General features: G+C 46.8%; 1 protein-coding gene across 1 annotated transcript in view; it reads left to right on the top strand.

The window, feature by feature from the left end:
* Nucleotides 1-25,951, top strand: part of LOC137211475 (ATP-binding cassette sub-family C member 4-like) — a 173,443-nt gene that overhangs the window by 38,289 nt on the left and 109,203 nt on the right. The window contains 5 exon segments of the mRNA XM_067713976.1: nt 2,907-3,099; nt 8,888-9,019; nt 12,793-12,984; nt 21,115-21,209; nt 21,437-21,523. Of these exon segments, the coding sequence (XP_067570077.1) occupies nt 2,907-3,099; nt 8,888-9,019; nt 12,793-12,984; nt 21,115-21,209; nt 21,437-21,523 (699 nt within the window).

The following is a 25,951-nucleotide window of genomic DNA, read 5'->3' as shown; positions in this document are numbered from 1 at the left end:
CAAAGCTTTCAATACCGTTTTTTTTGTTTGTTTGTCTTGTTTTTTTGCGATACGCGGGCCTCTCACTGCTGTGGCCTCTCCGATTGCGGAGCACAGGCTCCGGACACGCAGGTTCCTGACGCACAGGCTCAGCGGCCATGGCTCACGGGCCCACCCACTCCGCGGCATGTGGGATCCTCCCGGACCGGGGCACGAATCCGTGTGCCCTGCATCGGCAGGCAGATTTTCTACCACTGCGCCACCAGGGAAGCCCCTTTCAATACCGTTTTATCTGTTCCTTTTGCAGAACTATTCCCTTCGTCCTTCTTTGATGCTCTTCCTTATTTTATGTAGGTCTTTGTTTCTGACATTATTTTCCTTCTCAATGAAGAACTGCTTTTAACATTTTTTGCAAAGCAAGTCCACCGGCAACAAAGTCCCTCAGTTTTTGTTTGTCTGAAAAAAATATTTCTCCTTCAGTTTTGAAAGATCATTTCACAAGGTACAGAATTCTAGGTTAGTGATTTTTTTTCTCTCAACACTTAAAATTTTTCACTCCACTCTCTTCTTGTTTGCATGATTTCTGAAGAGAAGTTGGATGTAATTCTTATCTTTATTCCTCTATAGCCAAAGTGTTTTTCTTTAATTTGAAAATAGTATACCTAGTTGTAGGAGTTGGGGTTTTTTTTTTTTTGACATTAATTCTGCTTGGTGTTCTCTGAGCTTCCTGTACCTGTGGTTTGGTGTTTGACATTAATTGGGGGAAATTTTGAGTCATTATTGTTTTAAACGTTTCTTTTGTCCCTTTCTCTCTTGCTTCTCCTTCTGGAATTCTCAGTAAGCAGATGTGGAATCTTTTGTATTTGTTCCTCAGTCCTGGATATTCTGGTTTTTCTAGCCTTCGTTCTCTTTGCCTTTTGGCTTTTGTGGATTCTATTGATATATCCTCTAGCTCAGCAACTCCTCCCTCAGCTGTGGCCAGTCTGCTAATAAGCCCATCAGAGGCATTCTTCATTTTGGTTACTGTGCTTTTTATCTCTAGCGTTTCTTTTTGGTTCTTTCTGAGGATTTCCATCTCTCTGCTTACACTGCTCATCTGTTATTGCATGCTGTCTACTTTATCCATTAGAGCCCTTGGTGTATTAATCATAGTTGCATTTAAATTCCTGGTCTGATCATTCCAACATCCCTGCCACATCTGGTTCTGACGCATGCTCTGTCTCTTCCAAAAAAATTTTTTTTTGGCTTTTGGTGTGCCTTGTAACTTTTTTTCGATATGCAGACACAATGTCCTGGGTTAAAGGAACTGCTGTAACAAGGCCTTAGTAATGAGGGGGTGAGGTGTGAGGGCAGGCAGTTCCCACGATTAAGTCTCAATCCCCCAGTGAGCTTCTGCCTCTGGACCATGAACTTCACAAGTGTTTCTCATTTTTTTCTCCCCCCACCCCTTCCCTTATGTGGGACAGGATGGCTAGAGACAGCTGGAGCTGGGTATTTCTCTTCCCCCAGGTCAGTTAGGCTCAGTTAACACCTCAGCAGGTTAGACTCTGGTTAACTAGTTTCCCCCAAGGGCAAGCCTTGGAGTCTTGGGGTCTATTTCAAATTGGCTACTTCCACGCACCCCCCCCCCCCCCCCCAGCAGGCAGGCTGAGGGATTTTTCTCTGGTATTTTCTGTAGGATCCTGGTGGAGCTCCTGGAGGAAAATCTCACCGTGTTGTGAGTCCTCGCATCACTGCGTTCCCCTGTAGTTTCTAACTCTCAGATTGTCACACTGAGCCTCCAGAATTGTCAGTTATAGTTCTGGTCTTCCTCCCCAGGCACAGGTCCCCCTGGTGGTTTTGCTCTGGGAAGCCTCCATTTCCTCTCTTCACTGGGGGGGCCTCCCCAGTCTCGGGGGTGGCAGTTTGCCTAGTGACCTCCCCTCTCTTCCAGATGCAACAGGTCTCTCTTCCCTTTAACAAAAATCTACACTCACCCAAGTTATCTTATCCAATGCCATGGATTTTTTGTTTTCACTTTTTGGGGATCTTTTTTTCTCCCAGATTTGGACAAGGCTGGCTCCTTCTTGGGTTCCCATTTCAGCTCAAGTTTCTTGACTGTGCAATTGAAATCGGGGTTTGCTGGCCGTCTCCAACTACTCTCTTTTATTTCCTCTTGAGGAGATAAAACTTACATGCCTTTTTTACCATTGATCCCCAGTTCTTAGAAGGGTGTCTGATGGATGTTCAAAAAACACTTGTTTAAAAATGACTTATTTAATCATTCTGCTATTGCTGAACGTAGAATGTTTATAAATTCTATTATATTGTAATAAGCACTGCTCTGATAAACGTGTACATAAATAAATTTGTACATATATGTGTCTATAATGACTTTTTTTTTTTTTTTTTTTTGAGGTACGCGGGCCTCTCGCTGCTGTGGCCTCTCCCGTTGCGGAGCACAGGCTCCGGACGCGCAGGCTCAGCAGCCATGGCTCACGGGCCCAGCCGCTCCGCGGCACGTGGGATCTTCCCGGACCGGGTCACGAACCCGTGTCCCCTGCATCGGCAGGCGGACTCTCAACCACTGCGCCACCAGGGAAGCCCCCCAGGGGACATTTTTGAGTAGCAAAGGTGGGCAGAGCCTGAGCCTCCTCTCTCCACCTTCTGGGGTGCGTGGGCTCAGAGCAAGCACTTTTGGCAGAGTTTGCAGCCAGGTACTAGTAGGTGGGTGCCTGCGCGCTGGACCCGGTGTGCTGTTTAGCCCGCCTACCCGCCTCCATCAGCTGCGCCTGCGGCCTTGCCTCACACCTGCCTGTGGCTCCTGGCAGCCTCCGCTCGGCCTCCCTTCGTCCGGCAGCCCTGCACTTTGCGCGCTGGCTTCGCCTCCCAGGCCTCTAACAGCTGCGCGTAGAGAGCGCTCCTCCCCTCCCCGCCCCCGACACTAGGCGTTCCCGGAAGGCGGCGTGGCTGGGGGTAGACGCGGACGGAGCGGCCGCGGGTGCTCCACTCCAGGTTCCTACGGAGCGGAGGCGCCCGGGGCTCCAGACTCCCCGCCAGCGCCGGCAAGATGCTGCCGGCGCACCCGGAGGTGCCGCCCAGCCCGCTGCAGGACGCGAACCTCTGCTCCCGCCTGTTCTGGTGAGCGCCCCGCCTGAGCTGCGACATCCCGCTAACGCGTACCCCTGCCGGACGCCGCCGGCGCCCTTTAGGGGGGCAGAGTGTTGGGCACAGGGAGCGCTTTCCGCCGCCACTGGAGCCTCCCCACGCCGGCGGCGTGTTCCCCTTTGCGCCTGGGCGCGCGGGCAGGGCGGGAGCAGGCCCGGGGAGGGAGACCCGGCGACCTGGTGGCTGGGGCACAGGGTCTGCCTCCCTTGCCGCTAGTCGCCCCGCCAACCTGCAATGCCAGAGAGCAGGAGGCGGGGAGGCTGAGACCCGAGGCTGCCCCGGGGGCGTCACCACCCAGCTGGAGGAGGGACTGCAGTCCCTGCACCCCACCGTTAGCCGGCTTCCCCCATGCCGCTCAGGAATTTGCAGTTTTGAACTAAAGCTGTAGCCTTTTTACCCCAAAGCAATCAGCTTATTAACAACCTCCTGTATCTAGTTAGCGCCCTGGACCGCTGCCGGCTTCCAGTAATATCACCACCTCTTCCCATATATCTTCTGTGACGGCGCGTTCCAACTGCACCGGGCTCCCTCTGTCCTTGTGTCTATGACCACGTCTCTCTCTGCCTCCCTCTCTCCGTGTGTGTCTTTCACTGTATGTCCTGGTACCTAATCATAGCAAATTTCGTGTTGGTGAAAAACACTTCTTTTTTATTTAAGGATTAAAAAACACTTATTTTTTATTTAATATTTATTTTATTCTTGAAGACGTTTTGATTGGGACACACAGCCACTACTGGAGTGTGTATTTGACCAGCTCCTTTCCCTATTTCGAATATTTCCACTTCCACCTTTGAGGACCACTCTGGGGATGGGGTCCCTGAAGCCTGCATGGTCCATATGGTCCATATGGTCCATATAAAGATATGGGGTCCATATCTTTAGCCTTTGGAGAAGCAGTGCATGGTCTTGATGCAGGTGGTCCTGCCTAGGAATCATTTGGTCCTGAAACCACTGAAGGTTCCTTGAACTGGGAGGAAACACACAGATAAAAAACGGCTCAGAGAGGTGAAGCTCTTAACTAAAGTTTTCCATCTAGTAGCTGGGACTACTAACAAGATGGGCCTGAAACTTGGGGCTTTTTTTTTTTTTTTTTGGTTATTTATTTGGCTGCATTGGGTCTTAGCTGTGGCACACGGGATCTTTCGTTGCAACGCGTGGGCTTCTCTCTAGTTGTGGTTTGTGGGCTCCAGAGCGCGTGGGCTCAGTAGTTGCAACACACAGGCTTAGTTGTCCTGTGGCATGTGGGATCTTAGTTCAGCGACCAGGGATCGAACCCTTGTCCCCTGTACTGGAAGGTGGATTTTTTTTTTTTTTTTTTTTTTTTTTTTTTTTAGCTGCGTTAGGTCTTCATTGCTGTGCACGGGCTTTTCTCTCTAGTTGCGGCGAGCGGGGGCTACTCTTTGTTCTGGCTTCTGTTGTTGCGGAGCACAGGCTCTAGGCACGTGGGCTTCAGTAGTTGTAGCACTCGGGCTCAGTAGTTGCAGCATGTGGGCTCTAGGGCACGGGCTCAGTAGTTGTGGCGCACGGGCTTAGTTGCTCCACGGCATGTGGGATCTTCCCGGACCAGGGCTCGAGCCCGTGTCCCCTGCATTGGCAGGCGGATTCTTAACCACTGTGCCACCAGGGAAGTCCAAACCTTGGGGCTTTAATCACACTTGGGTGATTATCAGATCTTTTGTTTCTGGACCTTAACCCATTCATCTTTCCCGCAAATTCTGACGTTTTCTTTTTCTATGGGATGGTCTAGGGGATCCCCAGGGGATGGGAGCTCCTATGCTGATTTTGACTGTGGTGTATTCAGGGTGTGTAGCTACAGCTCTTGGCTATTTGACGGCCCTTAAGGCAAGAGGGGCCTGGAAGAAGGTGTAAGGGTGTAGTTAAAGTAAATAACAACAAAGAAGACACATGTCTCCTTAACTTCAGGCAGGGCATGGAACGCTCCCAGCACCTTCTGTTTGTGCATTTTCACAATGTATGTGGGTGGAAATGGGAAGGTGAAGGCTTCTCATTGATTTTGGTAGGCACCCATTTCCAGTTTTCCTGCTGGAAGGAAAGGAGCTATTACCTCTTCTTTTACACCTGAAGTCACTGAAGCAGAGAGGTTGAGTAAGCTGCCTACCATCACACAGCAAGTGAGTGGTGGTGCAGGATCCCAAACCAGGCGGTCTTGTTCTGGAGCCTCTGTTCCTTGTGTAGGTAACTGCTGTACTTGTCACCGAATTGGTCGCCTGGACTCAGGCCGGGGTCCTAGCCCAGGCTAAGAACCCTTATCTTGGCCGGGGTGGTTGTTTTTCCATCCGGATTCCCACAGCCAATAATTAAACTGATGATGAGTGTGGAACAGCACAAGCTTCATTCAATGGCCAAAGAATGGAGAAGCAGGAACTTAGTTCGCAAATCAACTTCTCAACCCAGTTTGGGCTGAGGCACTGTATGTATATAGGAGGGTCGAGGGAAAAGGGAGGGAATTGAGTCAAGAGAGGGAGGAATATTCATGACTTATCTGCAACAGGCTCTTGTAACAGGTGAAATAGCTCACCCATCCTCACATAGCTTGTAAATGACAGAACTAGGGTTATGCCCAAAGCCCGGTTTCTTTTTTTTTTTTATTATTTTAAAAAATTTTTTTATTTTTTGCGGTACACGGGCCTCTCACTGTTTTGGCCTCTCCCGTTGCGGAGTACAGGCTCTGGACACGCAGGCTCAGCGGCCATGGCTCACGGGCCCAGCCACTCCACGGCATGTGGGATCTTCCCGGACCGGGGCACGAACCTGCGTCCCCTGCATTGGCAGGCGGACTCTCAACCACCGCGCCACCAGGGAAGCCCAAACCACAGAAATTTATTGTTTCACAGTTCTGGAAGCTAGAAGTCTGAAATCAAGATGTCAGGAGGTTCAAGATCTCTCTGAATCCTGCAAGGGGTGAGAAATGGAATATTGCCTGCCGTATCAGTAAACAAGGATGTCACACTCATCAGCGACTGCAGCGCTCCAGAATGAGCTCGTGAGCCCTGAGGAAACTCAGGAAGGGAAAGAATACCTGCCATCTAGCGGCCATCAGACTGCAGCCACTCCCTGTGGGGAGCCCCGAGGAAACTCAGGATGTGAAAACACAGGATACTGGCCCCAGATAGCTGAGGTGCATATCAAGGGAATGATTTCGGTGAGCCCAGACTCTTGCGTCTTCCCATACTTAGAAAAGCACTAAATTCCTTAACTTGGGATATCTGGTTTTCTTTAATTAACAGTAATCTTTTGTTCCTACTACTTGCCCTTTGTTGGAAAACTCCTGTATATCCTAGCTCCGCCTCGCCTCCTTGGAGCAGCTTTCTCGTAGTTACTTGAGATGCTGCCTGCTGGGCTTGAAGTCCTAAGAATACTGCAGAATAAAACAGCACTGTCAACTTTTAGATTGTGAATAAATTTTTTTAGTCGATGGGGGAATCCTTCCTTGCCTCTGTTAGCTTCTGGCGGTTGCAGGCACACCTTGGCGTTCCGGCTTGTAGCTGCCATCACTCCAACCTCTGTCTCCGTCGTCGTGTGGTGGTTTTCTGTCTGTGTATCTGTCTCTGCATCTCTCACAAGGCCACCAATGATATTGGATTCAGGGCCGGCAGCCGACTCTGGCCTCTGTATCCCAACACGGAATTAAATCTTGGAGACAGAGTTTTGGGTGAAGTAGAAAAGAATAGCTTTATTCTGTTGCCAGGCAAAGGCGGCCACAGTGGGCTAATGCCCTCAAAACTGTGTGTCCCAGCCTGGAGGGGATAGTGAGAAGTTTTATATCAATGGTTCAAAGAGGGCGTGGTCAGCTGGTGGACAGTCTTCTGATTGGTTGGTGGGGAGGTAAGTGGGAGTCAACATCATCGACCTTCTGGTTCCAACTGGTCTGGGGTCTATGTGCTTAACCATTAACTTGTCCCACCTCGTGTGGGTTTCAGTATCTGCAAAACAGCTAAAAGATATCTCTCTGTGTATCCCTGAATGGGGAACCAGGACCCTGCCCGCAAGGCTGTACTATTGTTTCTCCTGACTGTTTCTCCTTGTCTCCCATCCCCTCCCTCCCCTAATTAACAACAGCTTGAACCTGCCTGTTGGAACGCAGGGAAGGTCGTGGAGGCTGAACGAAGCCTATTTCCTGTAATCAAAGAAATGTGTGACTCAGAAAGGCTTTTGAGCCCAGGAGCCCTGCAGGGTCCTGCTCAGTATCAGGCCCACCCTACTCCAGTGTGATCTCACCTTAATGGATTACATCTGCAACAACCCAATTTCCAAATAAAGTCACGTTTTGAGGTAACTGTGGTTAGGACTTCAACATAGCTTTTCTGTGGGGATACAGTTCACTCCATAACAAGTTCCATGGTTAGTATGATCCTCCAGGGTGTTAGGACCCAGACTCCTTCTCTCTTGTTACTCCTCTGCCTGTGGCCTTGACCCAGCTGGTAACCTCCGAGGCCTAGGCCGTGGGGTGGATGAAGGTCCCGGACGTTGTCACTTTCCACCGGCCTGGATGTAGTCACATGGCTACACCTATCTGCTCGGGGGGCTGGAGAGAGAGGGCCTCCTTCCAGGCTGCCAGGTGCCAGCTGAAATCTGGGGTTTGTTACCTCAGAAGAACGAGAGCAGATTTGGGGGACAGCCAGCAGTCTTTGCCACACATTCACAGTTCTTGGGGGGTGGAGAGTGGGCAGCGAGGGTGGTATTTCTCTACCACTGTAGCTTTCCTTGTTGAAATATGTGCAGCATTTGCAGGGCAAGAGGGAGTTTTCCTATATATGATTATGTTAGTTCAGTACTGGTTCGCAGGACTTGGTCTGTTCAGCTGAATTGCATTGAATAGCTCCTAAGTGGTATGAAAATAATAAGGGGGAGATGCGGCCATTCCTGCTGTCGAGGAGAGAGGGCACTGACTAAGGAGAGACAAGTGATTGTGAATAGATGCTTGTAAACTATTTTTTAAGAGATAGAAACTTAATAAGAGCATTTCATTTTTAGAGCAATGATTTGAGTGATAGTTAATGACAAGCAGTGATGTTGAGTTAACGTGTGTGAGAAGACCAGAGTATACTTAAGTGCCCAGGAAAAGGTCACGACTCAAAACAGGCAGAGCCAGGGTTTTCGTTGAGTCTCTGCCATGTGTCTTGTGTTCCCAGCCTGTCCTGTGCCACCTGATTCCTGAAGGCCTGGGAATGGCCTTCCTCTCTGTGTTCCTAGTATGTCACATGGTGCTTGGTATATGGTGGGATTCAGGAAATATTTATGGAATCAGTTCCTACCAACTCCAGCTCCCCTGTTTGTTGTTAGTGACACACAAGTAAAACAATAAAAATGTCCAGGTTTTACATGTGTTGGAGTTTGGAGGCATATTTTCTCCTTAAGGAGCATCTAGTAAACCAGTATACTTGTTGAGAAAGTTACAACTTTTCTCATGGCCTGGAACTCTTTATTTTATATATATATATATATATATATATATATATATATATATATATATATACACACAAAAAAAAAACATGTAATATATATATAATATACATATATAATATATATAATAATCTATACATGTATATTATGTATACTGTATGATTGTATATACTATATGCTATAATAATAGTATATATTATTCTATACATTATTTAGTATGTTCTGATGTGAACCAACATTTTAAATATAGTTGGCAAAATGATATCTAAGCTGTATAAAGTTTTTTCTTGCAAATTCCAGGAAAGTGATTATTTTTGTTTGCGTTTTGTTCCTGCAGTTTAAACAATCTGTTTTTCCTTTTCTGGAGACTTTTCCGTTACTTGATGAGCTATCCCAGTGCAACCCTCAGCTGCCATCAGATGGTAAAACCGTAGTGGACATGGAAGATTTCACTGCCTTTTGGAATGAGGTAACAAATTCTTCATTCTAAGATCTTGACTGCTAACAGACAACTGAAGACATAGATTTTTCAGAGAATTTTCAGACTTTACTCATGTTGTAAAGTGTGATTTGCTCATTTACTGGAAGTATGTTATAAAAATTCTCAAAATCAGGAATAGGTTTGCAACTACTGGAGATTAAGTATAAAATCAGCCTAAGACGTTTGACATGTTGCTCTCTATCTCATTTTCAGGAGAGCTTTCAAAGTATTAGCACATTTTGAACTTCAAGTACATACGTTTGTAATGTTAGACTTTATAGGATTGGACAGACAAAATGCTGCAGTATGGAATGGGTTAACTAACAGGTACATAAACAGTTGTTACAGACCAGAGGCTTTGGGGAATCAGTGTACGTTTTTTGCCTTGAATTCTCAGATCATCTTATTATATATGGAGTGAAGCCATGGATCTTCATACAGATCTTTGCTATCGGGCAGGGTGGAGGCTCCCCATCCTAAGCTTCTCGATGGTTCTGGCTACTTTGGTGGCAGCCAGGGACGGGGAGGCGACAGCAGGAGGACATAGTGAGCACCAGTGATTCCCAGTTGGAGGGTTGCACTGTGTGGCAAGCTGACAGGGAGAACTGGTGATTTTCTGACACTTGGTTTATTTATGATGTGCAGGCAAACAGAAAACACACAGGGTCTGCTTTCAAGAAGTTGTCACTATTGCACACCCTGTGCAGCCGCTTTACCGACGACTGAAACGTGCCCCCGCCCCCTGGTTTCATGGTCCTCTGTGCACATGGATTTACCTCCAGCGTGGTATTTCTCATCATATGCACACTTATGGAAAGCATCATTAAAGTTCCATTATAAAGGCGACTCTGTGTGAATGCTAACACGTACTTTGAATGACCCATTACCAAATTTCTTTTGCACCAAACTATGTAGCATTTTAAAATGAGCTCCTTTGTTCTTCTTTCAAGAACTTAGTAACATGCTCGCAGACTTCTGTGCAACTTGCACTATGCTACAGAACACCCTATTCTGTTGTCCTGGACTTGCCTATGGAAGGATTCTGCTCCACGCTGGGGTCGTTAGTAATTAGGACCTGTCGACTTAGGTCATGGGTGAGAGAGCCCTCGGAGGGGGAGGGGCACAGACATTGGAGGTTTTGGGGAGAACCTGCTTCTGAATGAAGGCCATGCTGGGTTGGGAGGCAGGAGATAGATATGAGCTCTGTAACCTGCTCCTCTGTACAGCCAGGTGGGCAGGTGGGGGAGGTTTTCGGGGACCCAGGTCTCATTCATGAAATGATGGGACTTGGTCTCAGTCTTGAAGCTTTAAAATAAATGGTCCTGTGAGAGCCTCCAAATCTCCACGGGGCAGGGATTTCAAACGGTCTCTGTTACAGAGTGGGGCTCAGCTGATGATCAGATGATCATCCCTCAGACCGTCCTTGTTGAGTCAGTGCCCCCTGAGCCTGTATAATCAGGAGACAGTCCCCGGTACCCCTGCGCTGTCGAGTGCTGCCCCCTTCTGGTCACGGCGGAGCAGTGCCCGATCCTGAAGCCTGAACAGGGAGGGAACTCAGTGTCTGGCCCTGACAGACTGTGAAGGGCTGCAACGCGAAGCTGTTGTTTGTATGTGGCTCGTTGTTTTGTTGTCGTAACTGAGTGAAAGGTAGTAAAATGGGAACCCTAATAGGTGTCAGACAGGAAGAAAGGAATGGAGAAGCTTAAAAAATGTTTCTCATGTATTAAAATCTAGCCTCTTATTGATAGATTTGTAATACCTATAAAATCTGGGGCTAGTTTTTTTGGTGATGAAAAATAATTGTCATTTTTTTTTAGTATGTGAATGTTTTATAATTAGTTTAGTTCTTTCCAGCAAAATTTTTCATTTTGAAGATGATGCAGACTCTGCCTTTCGATCTTTTGGGCATTTTACTAATCAAGTGTAACCACTCTTTTTTTCTTTTTAAACATTAGCAGTTACTGACAGTTTTCTTAACACATGCATACACTCTTACGTCTCTCAGGAATACTACCTGTGATTGGCACGATGAGTACTTTGTCCTTCTCCCTCGCGTTGGACTGTGTGCTGTCGCAGGTGTCTTCATGTTTTTTGTTTTTCTTACAGTAGAAGTACTTTATTGCCCCTGTTTAGCCAGGACAGGTAATGCATGAAACATGTATAAATATGAGGCTTTATCACTCTGACTCATGATGTCATCATTAATTTTTTAATAGATTTTTAAAATTAATTTATTAATTTATATTTGGCTGTGTTGGGTCCCCTGCATTGGCAGGCGGATTCTTAACCACTACGCCACCAGGGAAGTCCCCATAATTAATTTCTTTATTCCCCATTTTTTGTTGCTGTTGGTGTTCAATTAGAGCTCTCGTGAAATTAGAGCTTTGACCGTTATTTGTAAGAGTTAATTTACCAAGAGTGACTTTATCCTACAAAGTGCCCCTTTGCGTGCTGAGCGTTACTGAGATTCATTCTTTATCAAATGAAAATGGAGCGATTAGTGGAGATTTCAAATTATTTATTAGTAAAGGGCCAGGCATGTATGCGCTTATGCTGCCACCTTGTGGAGATTAATGAAATAGACAGTTAAAACCAAGGGTCATAATGAAACCTTACAAATGATTAAAAACCTCATACTGAATATTCTATTAAGTACATTATTTTAATGAGCTAGTAAGCACGTTGTGTTTTCCTTCCTGGTGCTTCATGTTACACAGTTGGGAACTGCTTGTCGGGACTTTGGACGTCTCAGTGAAGGAAATGGTTTATGTGACAGCTGTTCAGGACAGACTGAGACTGTGGGGACTTCTTTCTGTCACAGTGGGCCCTCCAGGAGGTCTGGAGGTTGTAATGGCTCTTCCGGGAAGCTCTGAGCATTTCCTCATGTGACTTGACGTGGTCCCGTCAGTGCACGTGTAGTGAGTGTGCAGCCATGTGCTGGAGCTAAAGATACAGACGTGAGCAAGCCGCAGACGCCTCTGCCATCCAGAGGCAGCCGGGTTCTGGGGCGAGACAGATACGCAGGCAGATCATTTCAGCCCAGTGTGGTGAGCGCTGTGATGCTGTGGACACAGACGCGCCACCCCTGTGTGTTGTTAAAGATTTGAAGGACATGTGCACGTGCACTTGGTCTCCTGTGTTCTGTACAACAAAATACAGAAATCTAAACGTGGGATGTGTACACAAGAGGGGGATGTGTACACAAGAGGGGGATGACTTCCTTTATGACGGACTTTTGCTCTTTGGACACAACTCACTTCAGAGTTCTTTTAATAATTTTGGATATATTCTTCACATACTTCACACACTTGCTTTTAAGAGCAAGTATTTGTCAAGTAAAGGATACCTGGATGCAAGAACAGCTGCATTATACATCAGATACATGAAATACACGTTCTGCTGGGCTGCTCTGCTAGTTAAGAATGTTAAACATTCTTAATTAGTCTTTGCTGAATGTAGCACTTTATTAATAATCCTTATCAACCATTAGTTTACCTTGACCAATGGTGTTATTCTTCCTTTTTTTTTTTGTCCTGACTGCCTTAATCCTATTATAAACGAAAGGGTTTAGAATACTGTACCTAATCCTATTCCTTCAGAATAAGATTCTGAATGAAAGGGTTTAGAATCTTATTTTTTCATTATTCTAAAGGAAAGGGTTCTATCGTTTATCAAGCGCCCAGGGTGGGGACAGTTGTTCTGCGGGGCGTGTCCGTCCTGAGTGCTGCCTGTTCACGCGTGTGTGTTGCCATCTGTTTCAGTCGTCACTGTTGAGTGCTGTGCTGGGGGAGCTGCCCCCGAGCCAGGGGCTGGTCAGCGTGCACGGGAGGATCGCGTATGTTTCTCAGCAGCCCTGGGTGTTTTCAGGAACTCTGAGGAGTAATATTCTGTTTGGGAAGAAATATGAAAAAGAACGGTATGAAAAAGTAATAAAGGCTTGTGCTTTGAAAAAAGTGAGTCATGACTTTTGAGTTGCATATATTCGAATTTCAAATAATGAGAGCGTTGGTTTAAACTACAAGGTTTGTTAAAAGTTTCTTTCAAATTTTGAAAGACCTTTTCATGTTGTTTAATACTTTCGTCTTCTGAGTGAATATGCACACACGTGTGTCACTATTTGAATCCTGATGTGATACCAACAATCATAGAATGTCTTTTTTTGGGGGAGGGAGTTGTTTCACTTTGTGAAATTTTATTCACTTTTAACTTCTCTTTTTAATGGGCAATTACAAAAATTTGTAAAAACTAGAGAGCACAGTGTAATGAATACTCATGAACCCACCCCCAGCTTCAGCCAGGATCGGCTCGTGGCCAGTCTTGCTGTATCTCTACCCCTGCCCACTGCCGGCCCCACTCCCACCCCAGATTATTCTGAAGCAGGTCCTAGGCCTCAGATTAGTTCATCTGTAAACATTTCACTAGTTTTCTCTAAAAGATAGGAAAGCCTCTGGAAAAAAGTCGCCACATTATTACACCTGAAAAGTAACCAAAATTCCTGAATATCGTCAACCTTCGAGTCCGTGTTTACATGTTGTTAATCATCTCACTGAGAAATCTCATTCGCTGGTGGTTTGAATCAGGCTCCACGTAAGGTCTGCCCTCTGCGCTTTGTTGATGCCTCCTCCTTCCCTTTCAGTCTGTAGGTTTCTCTCTCCATTTTTGACTTGTGTTTTATTATTTAAGGAAAGCGGAACGCTTTAAAATTTCTTCTTATTATTGCATTGTTTCACTGGGGGAAAGGTTGTTTTCACAAATGGCATTGAGTTTCACAGAAAATGGCACCTGAAAACATTTAACTCTGTTGGGATTTAAATGAACTTAGTGAATGAATGATGAAAACTGAACTTATCTGATAGAATGTAATTTGGCAAAAAGAAAGAAAAATGTAAATACTGATAAATACGATGTTACTCTCTTGGATGACAAAAATCAGTGAATAATAGCATTAAAGGGCTCCCCCGGGGTCTGTTCAGTGCATTCTGGACGTCTGACTGCCCTTTTATGCTGCGAGGAAAAGGCTGGGACAGCTTTCAAGGGCGAGGTGTTGAGGGCTCCAAACCCGCCTTGTGAGGAAAGAGTAATTCTGCTTGAACAATGGCTTGAACATCATAGATTGCATCAGTTGATGTGGACAGAACAGAATTGCTTGCTCGTTTAATGGGCTTCTATTTCTTTCTCCCAGGTTATTGTTAATGGGAGATTGTGCGTTTGCGGAAATGACATCAAGTTAGCAGTAATGAGCTAGGTTTTTGTTAAGTGGTATATATATTGTGGAAGAAAAGAAGGGGGAAAGCACATGTGTAACAGTGAGAACGGTAGCTCTCATTTATTCAGAGTCCACGTGCAAATCATTTTTCTGTCGCTCACAGACGCTCATGCGCGCACATAAAGAGTATATGGGTTATTAATGTTTTGTGAGTGTCCTCGATGTCACCACCCTCATTCTATAGTTGGTAAAACTGAGGCTTGGAGAGATGAAACAGCTGCCCCCAACATTTGCACCTCACGTTCAGTCTGTCCCTGCATGACTCTAGACTCCATGCTTTTCCACAGTGTCATGCTGCCTCTCAAATGAAGAAATTTAAAAGAAGGAGCTTTTTAAACAGCGCGTGATGGATGAAGCTAAGGTTGAATGTGGAATAAGCAGATCTCAGACATTTCCTCTTTACCTTTAATCACGTCCAGCTCCCGATTCCCAGATCATACTCTAGAGACCTAGGCCAGTGTGTGGGTGTTTCTTTCACGACCTTGCCTTTCGGTGACGCTCAGCCCTGTCTTTCCCCCCAGCATTTGAGCATCTCTGGAGAAAAGCAGGTGTTGAGATAGGGGCTGCCGTTCAGCGTTTTCGCCGGCGGCTAAGGCTTTGCCCCAGCCCCGTGGGGTGATGGGACCAGTAACTCGGGCCGTGTCCTGGGGCTTCACCCACCCTCGGGTGTCCCTGCGGCACAGACTCTGGTGGGAAGGGCCCCTGTGGGATTGGGCTGCACAGCGATTCTTCTGTACGTGATGTGAGGTTTATAAGCACGGACTGCTCTCCTGTTGTGCTGCGTGGTCGGGACATAGAGTTGGGCCCCTCGTGCCCATTCCCTCCTTGGCAGGAAGGGAGGCCCAGGGCGGAGAAGGAGTGGAGAGCGGAGTCCTGGCCCCGGCTTCGTCACTTGCCTGCTGTCACTTTGGACACGTCCTGCTTCCTGCCTGGGCCTCTGACGTTTCTGCAGCAAAATGAGGGCCTTGGGTCAGAGGGTTTCCAAGAGGTTTTGCTGCTGCTCTGAAATGTCGTCTATGACTCTGATTAGCAAGGGGTCAGCAAGGTCTTTACGACACCTGGGAACCACTTAATGAGTAATGAGATCCTCTGCTTATCTCCTTCTGGAATCCCTGTGTCAGTGGATGGGCCTAAGACAGTCACAGATAATAGTGGCATTCTGGAATTATTTTGGCCTGTAGATACAGAGACTGCACAGGTAGTAGAAAAGCCTTGGCCTTTGGAGAGAAACAGTCTTGGGTGGTAACTCCAGGTATATGTCTGTTTCCTCTCTTATTAAATGGGGGAGGTGTGGGATTACTGTAAAGGCTACAGGCAGTGCCTATAAAATGCAAATATGCCAGGTTTTTAGTAAATGGTAGCTATTGTTACTCTTATAGCCCTTTTCTCTACATCCATACATATGTGCTGTAGGTACGTATAAATACAATAAAGGTTTCTCCTTACAGATCTCCTTACCCCCCACTTCCCACAAATCCTGCAACATTTCTTGTATTACGTATGTTAATAACAACACAGATGTATCATACTAGGTCTAGTTAACGTAATTACATATGTTAATAATAATATAAATGCATTATACTACATCTAGTTGAAGTAAACATTAAAGTTCATTGAGCTGAAAACTTTTCTGTAACAAAATAGAGAGATAAGATGTAATCACATTTGGCAACATCGATTCAGGCTGACGACATCAACTCCAAGGCCCAGGAGTCAGAAGGCTCAGGGATTGGGTCTCAGGGTCTCTGTTGACCAGGTGTGTGATTTCGGTTGATTGTCTGAACCTTACAAGCCTGTTTCTTCATCTGTAAAGTGGCGATAATAATACTGTCAACCTCATGAGGTTGTTTTGAGGATGAAATGCAGTAATGATTTTAAAGCACCTGATTGCTAGGGATGTAACAAGCATTCTATAAATGTTAGAGTGATTTTGAAAATAAATTAGCTATTAATTATAAGCTCAGCTAGTTTTTGGCAGAATCACATCCATAAAATGTGACATGTAAGAAGGAAGGTATCTGAGTATTTAACTTCCATTTTTGAGTTGATATTTATATAGGTGCTCTGCACATAGTACATTATATAAATCGACAATAAAAATATTCTGTTACCATAACACAGGTAATATAGTATGTCACATTTGTCTGCATATTATCTTCAGCCACTTGAAGGCTCTTAAAAACTTTCAGGCGATACATATTTAAAGGTATCACAGTGATAAATTCTAGTTTAATATTTTCTCACATAGATCGCTTGAATTTACAAACCCCTCTTGGGTGCCCACAGCTTGTACTTTTATTTCATATTTACCACATTCCTGCCAACTTGGACACTTTCAGATTGCCTTGACAGTCATAGAATAATAAGTTTATTGATACTTCCTTATCTAGGTATAGAGGTCTTCAAGTCCTGAATTATTTTAGTATTGCCTTCATTTCAAATATACTTTTCAGTCACCACTTGGATAGCATGATGTGAAAGAGCAGAAGGCTATGAACTGCCGTGAGCTTGGTTCAGATTCCAGATCTTCTGTTTAAAAGCTGACAGTCCTCAGACCAACGATGTAACCTCACTTACTCTCAGTTTCCTCATCTGTGAAATGGGGCCAGTACTTACTGTGCAGCTTGTTGTGAGGATTAGAGATAATCGGTATCAGGTTTCAGAACAGTGCTTGGTGCACAGAGCTTCCCCACTCCAGGAGCTGAGAGAAGGTCCTTCATGAAAGATGTAAGCAAAGCCTTAGGAACCCAGCAGGAAAAGAGACGACTCCAGGATGGTTTCATGGAAGAGTGTGTTTGGGCTGAGCCTGGAAAGATGGGCAGGATATTGACAGGCTGTGCGAGGAGGGCCAATTCCAAATGGAAGAAAAACTGTGAAGAAAGGCAGAGGCCTCCTGCTGTTTGACTCTGGAACCCAGCCCTCCTCTGCCAGGACCTCACATCTGTCTCTGCTCACACAGTCTCTGCTCCGTGATGTTTCTACTGTAAGTCTCCACCGTCGCTGAAGGGCCCTCGATGTGCTCCAGGACGGGAGGCGTCCAACGAGCGTCGCCATTTCCTTGTGTTTCTCTAGTCTATGTACTGCTTTTCAGTGCAAATTGGTGAAATTTAACTGAAAGGTAACAATTAATTCCTCCAGTGGGAGGAACTATAATATATGCTCAACTCAGGCTTTTCCCTTTAACCTAATTGGAAAATGGTGGCTGGGAAAGCAGCCTGACTTGGATTTTACTTCAGATCCTTTGAAATGGTTTCCCATTTGGGGCTGGTCCATAAATAATTTGCAGAGTAAATAACACACTTGAAGTCCTACTACCAGACTCAGAGAGCCTGTTTCATATGGCCTAACTGTGCTAAATGAAAGAGTAGATTTAAGTGCCTCTTCTAGAATGTGGTGAAGATTGCTGTGCTATAGCTAGGTGCAGTTTTGAGAAGGAAACCAAAATAACGTAAAGTCAAGGCATAAAATCTAAGTGGAACAGTTTGCAAGGACTGTCAACAGTGAAACGGAGGCTAAGTAACTGTGTGTGCGCATGTGTGCGTGTGTTTAAGGCTGGAAACCTATCTTAAAATGGCTCATTGTTTTTCATGAAAACCAAAAGCAAGAGATGGTATAAACTTCTGAGCCTAACAAAGAAATAATGTAAAATAATGATGAATTTTCACGACAGAGCAATTGCTCCCTTTCATTTGATGCAACCCAGTGAGGGTACAGGGGACCTGTGTGTGCCTGTGTGTCTTTCTGGCTGTCAGGGAGGGTTATGATGGAGATAGTATTTCTCTTCTTAGGGTCATGTGATTTCCCTGTTGTGATTCACACTGTGAATGGGGTCCCACTGTTGGTTTGATGAGAAAATAGGGATAAGTCACCAACAGCAAGTTACAATCAATTCATGTCCTTTTTCCACTTACAGAGGGTGTTCATACACTTCTTTTTTTTTTTTAAACATCTTTATTGGAGTATAATTGCTTTACAATGTTGTGTTAGTTTCTGCTGTATAACAAAGTGAATCAGCTATACATAATACATATATCCCCGTATCTCCTCCCTCTTGTGTCTCCCTCTCTCCCTCCCTGTCCCACCCCTCTAGGTGGTCACAAAGCACTGAGCTGATCTCCCTGTGCTATGCAGCTGCTTCCCACTAGCTATCTATTTTACATTTGGTGGTATATATTAGTCCATGCCACTCTCTCACTTCATCCCACCTTACCCTTCCCCCTCTCCGTGTCCTCAAGTCCAGGACAGGAATAAAGATGTAGAGAATGGACTTGAGGAAATACATTTCTTTTTTTTTTAAAATTACTTAATTAATTTATTTTTGCTGTGTTGGGTCTTCGTTTCTGTGCGAGGGCTTTCTCTAGTTTTGGCAAGCGGGGGCCCCTCTTCATTGCGGTGCGCGGGCCTCTCACTATCGCAGCCTCTCTTGTTGCGGAGCACAGGCTCCAGAGGCACAGGCTCAGTACTTGTGGCTCACGGGCCCAGTTGCTCCGCGGCATGTGGGATCCTCCCAGACCAGGGCTCAAACCCATGTCCCCTGCACTAGCAGGCAGATTCTCAACCACTGTGCCACCAGGGAAGCCCAATACTCTTCTTTTGATTCTCACAGCATCCTTGAGTTCACTGACTCTTGTTTCTGCAGCACATTCTGTAGAAGAGGAAAATGAGACTTAGGGAGATCAAACGACTTGTTGATCATGGAGACCCCAGTGTGCCACTTGCTTTCTCCCCACATTTGCTGAAGTAGAGACAAAGAAATGAGGGCTTCATCTGCAGAAAGATAGTGCTGTGTATCCTAGGTTGCTGCCTGAGGAGTTTAGTAGATGACAAACTCCCCACAAACTCTGCTTGTCTGTGCCATGTTCTGTCCAGTGATAATTATAGGCAATCTAAGTAAAGGTTTCTAATATAACTGGTTTAAAGGTTTCTAATATAACCTCATTCTAATAACCTCATTCTAAGGTTTCTGATATAACCTCATTCTAATATAATATAAGTGTAACATAAATCTGGTTGTAATCTTGTCATTTGGAGGATGTTCTTGTCATCTTTTCTTTTTTTTCCCAGGTACTCTGATTGGTCTACTTACTTCTTAAATAATATTCAAATATAACTTTTGATAGATTCCCAGAGCCTCAAGTCAAAACTTCACATCCTTCTTAAACTTGAGTTTTTCTTGCTTCCGCGGACAGGCAGCTACTTAGTCCAGCTGATCTGCTTGGTGTCCCTCAAGCACACTGTTTGCTTCGCTTTTGTCTTTCCTGCCCAGCCTGCTCTTCTCCCATTTCTTGTATAGACCTTGTCTGTCACTCTGTCAGTATGTCTTAAGTATCACTGTGAAGACAGAGGTCAGGTGTTATCCCTTCTCTGAAAGTGGGAAGCTGAGGCCGAGATCAGCAAGATGTCCAGTTTAAGACACACTTATTCCTTGATTAAAAAAATGTCCTGTGGGCTTCCCTGGTGGCGCAGTGGTTGAGAGTCCGCCTGCCGATGCAGGGAACACAGGTTCGTGCCCCGGTCCGGGAGGATCCCACATGCCGCGGAGCGGCTGGGCCCGTGAGCCATGGCCGTTGAGCCTGCGCGTCTGGAGCCTGTGCTCCACAACGGGAGAGGCCGCATCAGTGAGAGGCCCGCGTACCGCAAAAAAAAAAAAAAAAAAAAAAAAGAGTCCTGTGCCTTCACCAGCCTGGGACACCAGCCCTCACACTTGGGCCTCTAGCACAGACCTTCCCACTTGCATATCCAGCTGCACTGTGACATCACCAAGAGGTCATCTCAGCTCATCCACAAGCGAAGTCTCCTAAACCTGCATCCACCATCTTCCCCAACCCAGTAAATGGAGACCCTGTTCTTCCGCTTCCTCACGCCCCACACAACACAGTCCTCTTCTCTTACCTCCTACACCCGTCCCATCAGCAGGCCTTACAGACTCCACCTTCCCAGTGTGTGTGGAGTGTGTGATGCCGTCTCTCCGTCCTCACTTCTCCCACTCTGTTCCTGGCCACCGTCATCTCTCACCTAGGTTACTGCCGTGGCCTCCTAACTGGTATCCTCTCTCACCCTCCCCCCTTACTGTCTGTCCTCCACAAAGAGGCAGGAGTGATTCCATAAAAGCCTCAGACCGTGTCAGGCCCCCATTCCCCTCCCCCTTTTACTGGGCTGACACCAGGGCTCCTCCTGCCCTGACTCTGCCCTTGTTCTCCTCATTCTCACTCTGCTTCTGCTCTCCGGACCTCCTTGCTTGTCCTGGGACACCTTGGCCGTCTGCCCCACAGCCTTTGTACTCGCTCATTGCTCTGTGCGGAGCACCCTCTCCAGGTCAGTGTAAGCCCCTTCACCCTCCAGAACATCTGCTCCAACCCCCTCTGAACAGGGCCCTTCTCGACCCCAGTAGTGACTCACTTTCCCTCCTTTACTCCCTATCCCCCTAAGTTGGCTTCTTTTTTCTTCTAGTCCTTAGTACTTGCACTCATGTTAATTTTCCATCTCCCACCATGGAAAGCAACTCTAGGGACTATGTTTCCTCATGGCTGAATTCCTTGTGCCCGGAGCAGTGCCTGGCATATAGTCGATCCTCAATAAGTATCTGTTAAAATGACCTAATGCATAAATGCTGTGAAAAACTACAGAATGTAAACACACGAAGAACCCTGAGACATGTGTTTTAAAATGTTTAAGGTTACGGTTTAGTCACTATGAAATGTACCCATTGCTTTTGATCAAATACTTGTATGAAGAACTAATGCTAAAAAGGTTAGGATGGCAGGAGGAGAACACATTTGAAATCTTTCTCTTTTTCCCCTTTTCTGTCTCCATGTAGGATTTACAGCTTTTGGAGGATGGAGACCTAACCGTGAGAGGAGACCAGGGAACCACGCTGAGTGGAGGCCAGAAAGCCCGGGTCAACCTCGCCAGGTAAATGGCGTTTCAGTTGCCTTCCTGCCCCTCCCTCCTCCATGGCTCCTAGTGGAAGTGAGCACGCAGACCCCGCTCACCGGGTGGGCCCGGTGTGAAGCAGGGTCTTGGCCCTCTTCCATGGGCTCTTGGAATGAATAATGATTTGTTGGACACCATCTTGATTCAAAGATGGGACACGGGAAGCTTGAAGCGGCCTTCTCCTGATATCTCTCTACGTTTCCTAGAGCCGTGAATCAGGCTGCAGACGTCTACCTCCTGGACGATCCGCTCAGTGCAGTAGATGCAGAAGTGAGCAGACACCTGTTCGAGCTGTGAGTTTGCTCCTGTTTTCTATCATTTCTGCTTTCCAAGAACCCCGCAGAGATCAGGGAAGAGAGCTCAGGAGGGCGTGTGTGCTTCAGGAGACTCAGCTCATTCTGCCCTGGTGTCCCTGTCCCCCCTCCCTTCCCTCCACAGCAGATCCGTCCTAGAGAACTTTTGCATGAGGATGGGGTCAAGATAGGAAAATGCAGAAGGAGCTTGCAGTGTGTGGAGTCGGGGAGTCTGTGCTTAAGGGAGCTGAGGAACAGATGGCAGATTTATTAACTGCTACTTGCAGTTAATAACCAGACACTGTCGATGGATCCAGACCCCAGCAGTAAGAAAGATGATGTATGGATTTTAAATTGGAGAGTAGGACTTGGTAACCTGGTGCTTGGCTGCCGGTCCTTTTCCTCCATCATTTGTTTAAGGCACTTCAGAAGTGAAGTTTCCAGTACTGACATAGGGCTTCCGTGGAAAGGCCTTGTTGGTTTACACTTATTATTCTGTCTGTTTGGAAACACTTAATACGGTCTAGAATTTAAGAATGAGTTATTCCACATCTAAGTATGGCTTCAGTCATTTAATATTGCTTCATGTGTGCTTATTAGAATTAATACTTAGACCCACAGTGCACGGTTAACTTGAATTTGTAACTAGGTATCTAGAGTCTGGCTGAAATCCTGACTTTCACTTTGAGTTTCTGGAATTTGTTGTCAGTGGCTCTTGTTTGGCCACGGAACCCCAGAAGCAGAACAGCTCTGATGCTTTTCTGTGTATCATGTGTCCCAACACACGCTGACTGAGGCCTCTGTGGAGTCTAGACTGGCCTCTTCGAAAGCCTCGTGAACTTGCTTTTTCTGAAACGCCACCCACATCTACCCCACGGTTAGTTACCTTGCTGTTCACCTTGTTAAAGCCAACGAGCCCTTCCAGCTGCACTTATTAAAGTCCTACTGTGTGCACTGAGGTCCATGCCCTTACAGAGGCTATTGTTCAAAACCTCTCAGTTTACAGAGGAGAACAGTGAGCCAGGAGAGGGGAAGGACCCACACGGGGCAGAATAAGGGAGACTGAGACGTTCAGCTCTCATTTCTGCGTCTAAGGAATCTGTCTCTATGGAGCTTGTTAAGACAGATGCCTGGGAAAGGTCAGCAGAGTCGCGGTTTAGAGGGTTTGGATATAGGATGGTAGATGCTAAGTGGAAGTAGAAGTGGGCAGCTGTAGGCTTTCAGGTGAAGTTGGAAAGCTCCCTGTGCACTGGCCTTAGCGGGAAGTGCCCTGTGGGCCTGCAGGCTGGAAGGGTTTGTGGAGGCTGAGAATAGGATTCAGTTCCTTTTGCTAAAGGAATAGTAGAAGCACAGGTGTAGAGGTAGGAAGAAGCAAGGCTGTGAGAAGGACAGCAGGCACGTCCTCGCCTGGAGGATGCAGGTCCTACAGCAAAGAGAAGCTATTTGGAAATTCTCGCTGTCAGTCCCTCTGTTAGTTTGCTAGGGCTCTGTCTGTCCAGGCTGCTCTCACAGGAGACCATAGACTGGGTGGTTTATAAATAACAGAAATTTGTCTCACAGTTCTGGAGGCTGGGGAAGCCCGAGGGCAGGGTGCTGGCAGATCTGGTGTCTGGTGAGGGCCCGATTCCTGTGTGTTCATGTGGTGGAAGGGGTGAGGGAGCTGTGTGGGTCCCTTTTATGAGGGCACTAATCCCATTCATGAAGGCTCTACACTCATGACCTGTTCACCTCCCAGCTGCCCCATCTCCAGTACCTTCACAGTGGGGATTAGGTTTAATGTGTATGACATTTGAGGACACAGCCTTGTCTATAGCAGGCTGTCACAGATGCGGGGGCGGGGAGCTTAAACAATAGAAATCAGTGTTCTCACAGTTCTGGAAGCTAGAAGTCCAAGATCAAGGTGTGGACTTCTGTTGGCACCCTCCTCACTGTGTCCTGTCTTTTCCTCTGGTCTTTCCTCTCTTCACATGCACCCCTGTGTCTCTGTCCTTACGTCTCAGTCTCTTCTTCTAAGGACACCAGTCAGATTGGATTAGCCCCACCCTAATTAAGAATAACAGTTACCTCTGTAAAGGCCCTGACACCAAATTCTAAGGTACTGCAGCTACGGTGTCAACAGGTGACTTTGGGGAGACTTGATTGATTTACAGCCCGTCCGGAATAGCCAAGTAGAGAGACTTGAGCAGAGCAGCAGTGTGAGAGCGAGACGGGGGAGGCAGCCCTGAGCTCTGGATACGAGGAGCTGGGATTCCACGTCCCCTAAGCAGGGGTCGGGGGCAGGTTCCACCAGAGTCAGTATGTACCTGTGCTTAGTGTTAAGGTGATGAAAGAGCTCTGCAGATGGATCGCAGCGATGGCTGCACAGCAGCGTGAGGGTACTTAATGCCACTGAGGTGTACGCTTAAAAACGGTTAAAATGGTAAATTCCACGTTACGTATATCTTAACACACACACACAAAGTGCACGGTAGCATCGAACCTTTCAGCACACAAGAGCAGGGCAGCCGGCACGTGGCATGGCCTCCAGCTCTCTGGTCTGACTGCCTTTCCCACCCTCTCCCGATCGTCACTTGATGAATTTTCCCTTAGAGAAGTGTCTGTGTCTCGTCACGGGTCCAGTGACAGGCACTAGTGCTGTGACACAGGTTCCCCACTGCCACCCTCCTGGGTCTTGAGTAGCTCAGCCTCCCTGTTCCCAGCGCCCTGCCCTGCATTCACAGATGTCTGTCACTCAGTCCTGTGTGTGTCTGCCCAAGTTCTCCATCACTCCAAGAACGGTTTCCGCTGGCCACTGCATTCATGTCACAGGGAGGAGAGAGGAAGGTGTTCTGATTGCCACGGATCCGTGGGCTTATACAGAGCCTCTCCCAAGTTCTTTTTCCAGCGCAGGAGGTGTTTATAAAGTCCTTTCCAACCTTTTGGATGTAATGACCTTGGATGTACACTTGAGAGAAGCAGCCTTGTTCAGACTGTTGTTTGCTAATCAGAACCACATTCTCTGGGAAAACTTAGGGCAGGGAGCAGGAAGGCAGTTTAGGAAGTCACTCGGCAGCACCTGGAGAATGTTCTCGAGTTAGAAAATTGGATGGAACAGTGTGCTGTGAAGGATGGCGGTCGTGTCGAAGCTCAGTAATGGGGAGTGTTTTGTATTAAAGTGGACGAAGCGCACTTCTACTTGCCATTAACAGTTTCCCTTAGTCATGAATCTATAGCCATTGTGAGTTTTCCAACTCTACGTTGTAAACCTTAAGTGGATTCTCTCACCTACAGAAGGTTAGAGCCTTAGGTGAACTGATGCAGTCTCACCTGTGTCCAGCTGTGGATCCCGTTTTGGTTCAGAGACCCCTATGTCGCCAGAGCCCCCGGCTCCTGCGTCACCAGCTCTTCGGGCCTGTCCTGGTCAGATGCCCTCGCTGCTGTCCACACAGTTCGCCCTCTCTGCTCCAGCCCCTCACAGACCCCCCTCATGTTCAGGCTGCAGATCCAGGTCCTCAGACGGAGAACGAACTCCTTTGCCATCTGCCCCCATCAGCCTTTCCAGCTGGCCCTCACACCCACTCGGCCTTCCAGCCGTGCCGGCTTTGTGACGGGCCCTTTCTCACACCTGTCTGTCTGTAGATACTGCTCCCTCTGTGCCAGAGCCCCTGCCTTTCCCTCCTGTTCCCTCAGGGGGAGCCTGTGCCCTTCTGTCTTCCCACAGCCCTCGGTGGGTTGCACTTGACCGTTCATCAGTCCTCCCCACCCCGCTATAAGCTGTGAATGCATGAAGACGCCTTAGCAGGGCATGTTCTGTCCCAGGACCCTTGGACCTGCTGTGCCTTCTTCTAGGGACGTTTCCCCAGATAGGCTCCCGTGTCACCCCCATCTAAGGCAGCAGCCCCCCTTGCTTTCCTTCAGAGCACACATCACGGCCCGACAGTGCATTTTCTGTACTTGTTCAGTGTGTCCCTCTGTTCACGGTGCGGAGTAGCGTCTGCTTCCTTCACCTGTGGATGTAGGTCAAGCGCCTGGCACCTCAACACACCTCTGCTGATCGAAGGAATGAAGGTGGGACTCTGTCTTTCTCATTTGTATCCCCTCTACTATGGGGTGTGTCCCCTCTTAACACAGCCCTTATATAGGATTATATATAGGATTATAGGATCAACACAGCCCTTATATAGGAATAGCAGTTAAACAACTGGTTGCTGAATCAATCATTTTTATGGCATGACTTGGAAATCTTTATCCTAAAAACTAGAAAAATAGAGTATTTCCTAGAGATCTGGATAAAACGCATTATTTAGGAAAAATTTAAGTCATCAACTGATCACTTCATTGTAATTATTTATATTACCTTATCTGTGATGGAATGTTAGGAAGAAAACATTCTGAAACTTGGGTAGCTCTGTCTTGGACATGGCAGCCCATTAGATTTGATTAACATCC

The sequence above is a fragment of the Pseudorca crassidens genome, chromosome 18 (assembly GCF_039906515.1).
Source record: "Pseudorca crassidens isolate mPseCra1 chromosome 18, mPseCra1.hap1, whole genome shotgun sequence".
Lineage (NCBI taxonomy): Eukaryota > Metazoa > Chordata > Mammalia > Artiodactyla > Delphinidae > Pseudorca > Pseudorca crassidens.
The sequence above is the reverse complement of the archived record's forward strand: the minus strand, read 5'-3'. Positions and strand labels throughout refer to the sequence as shown.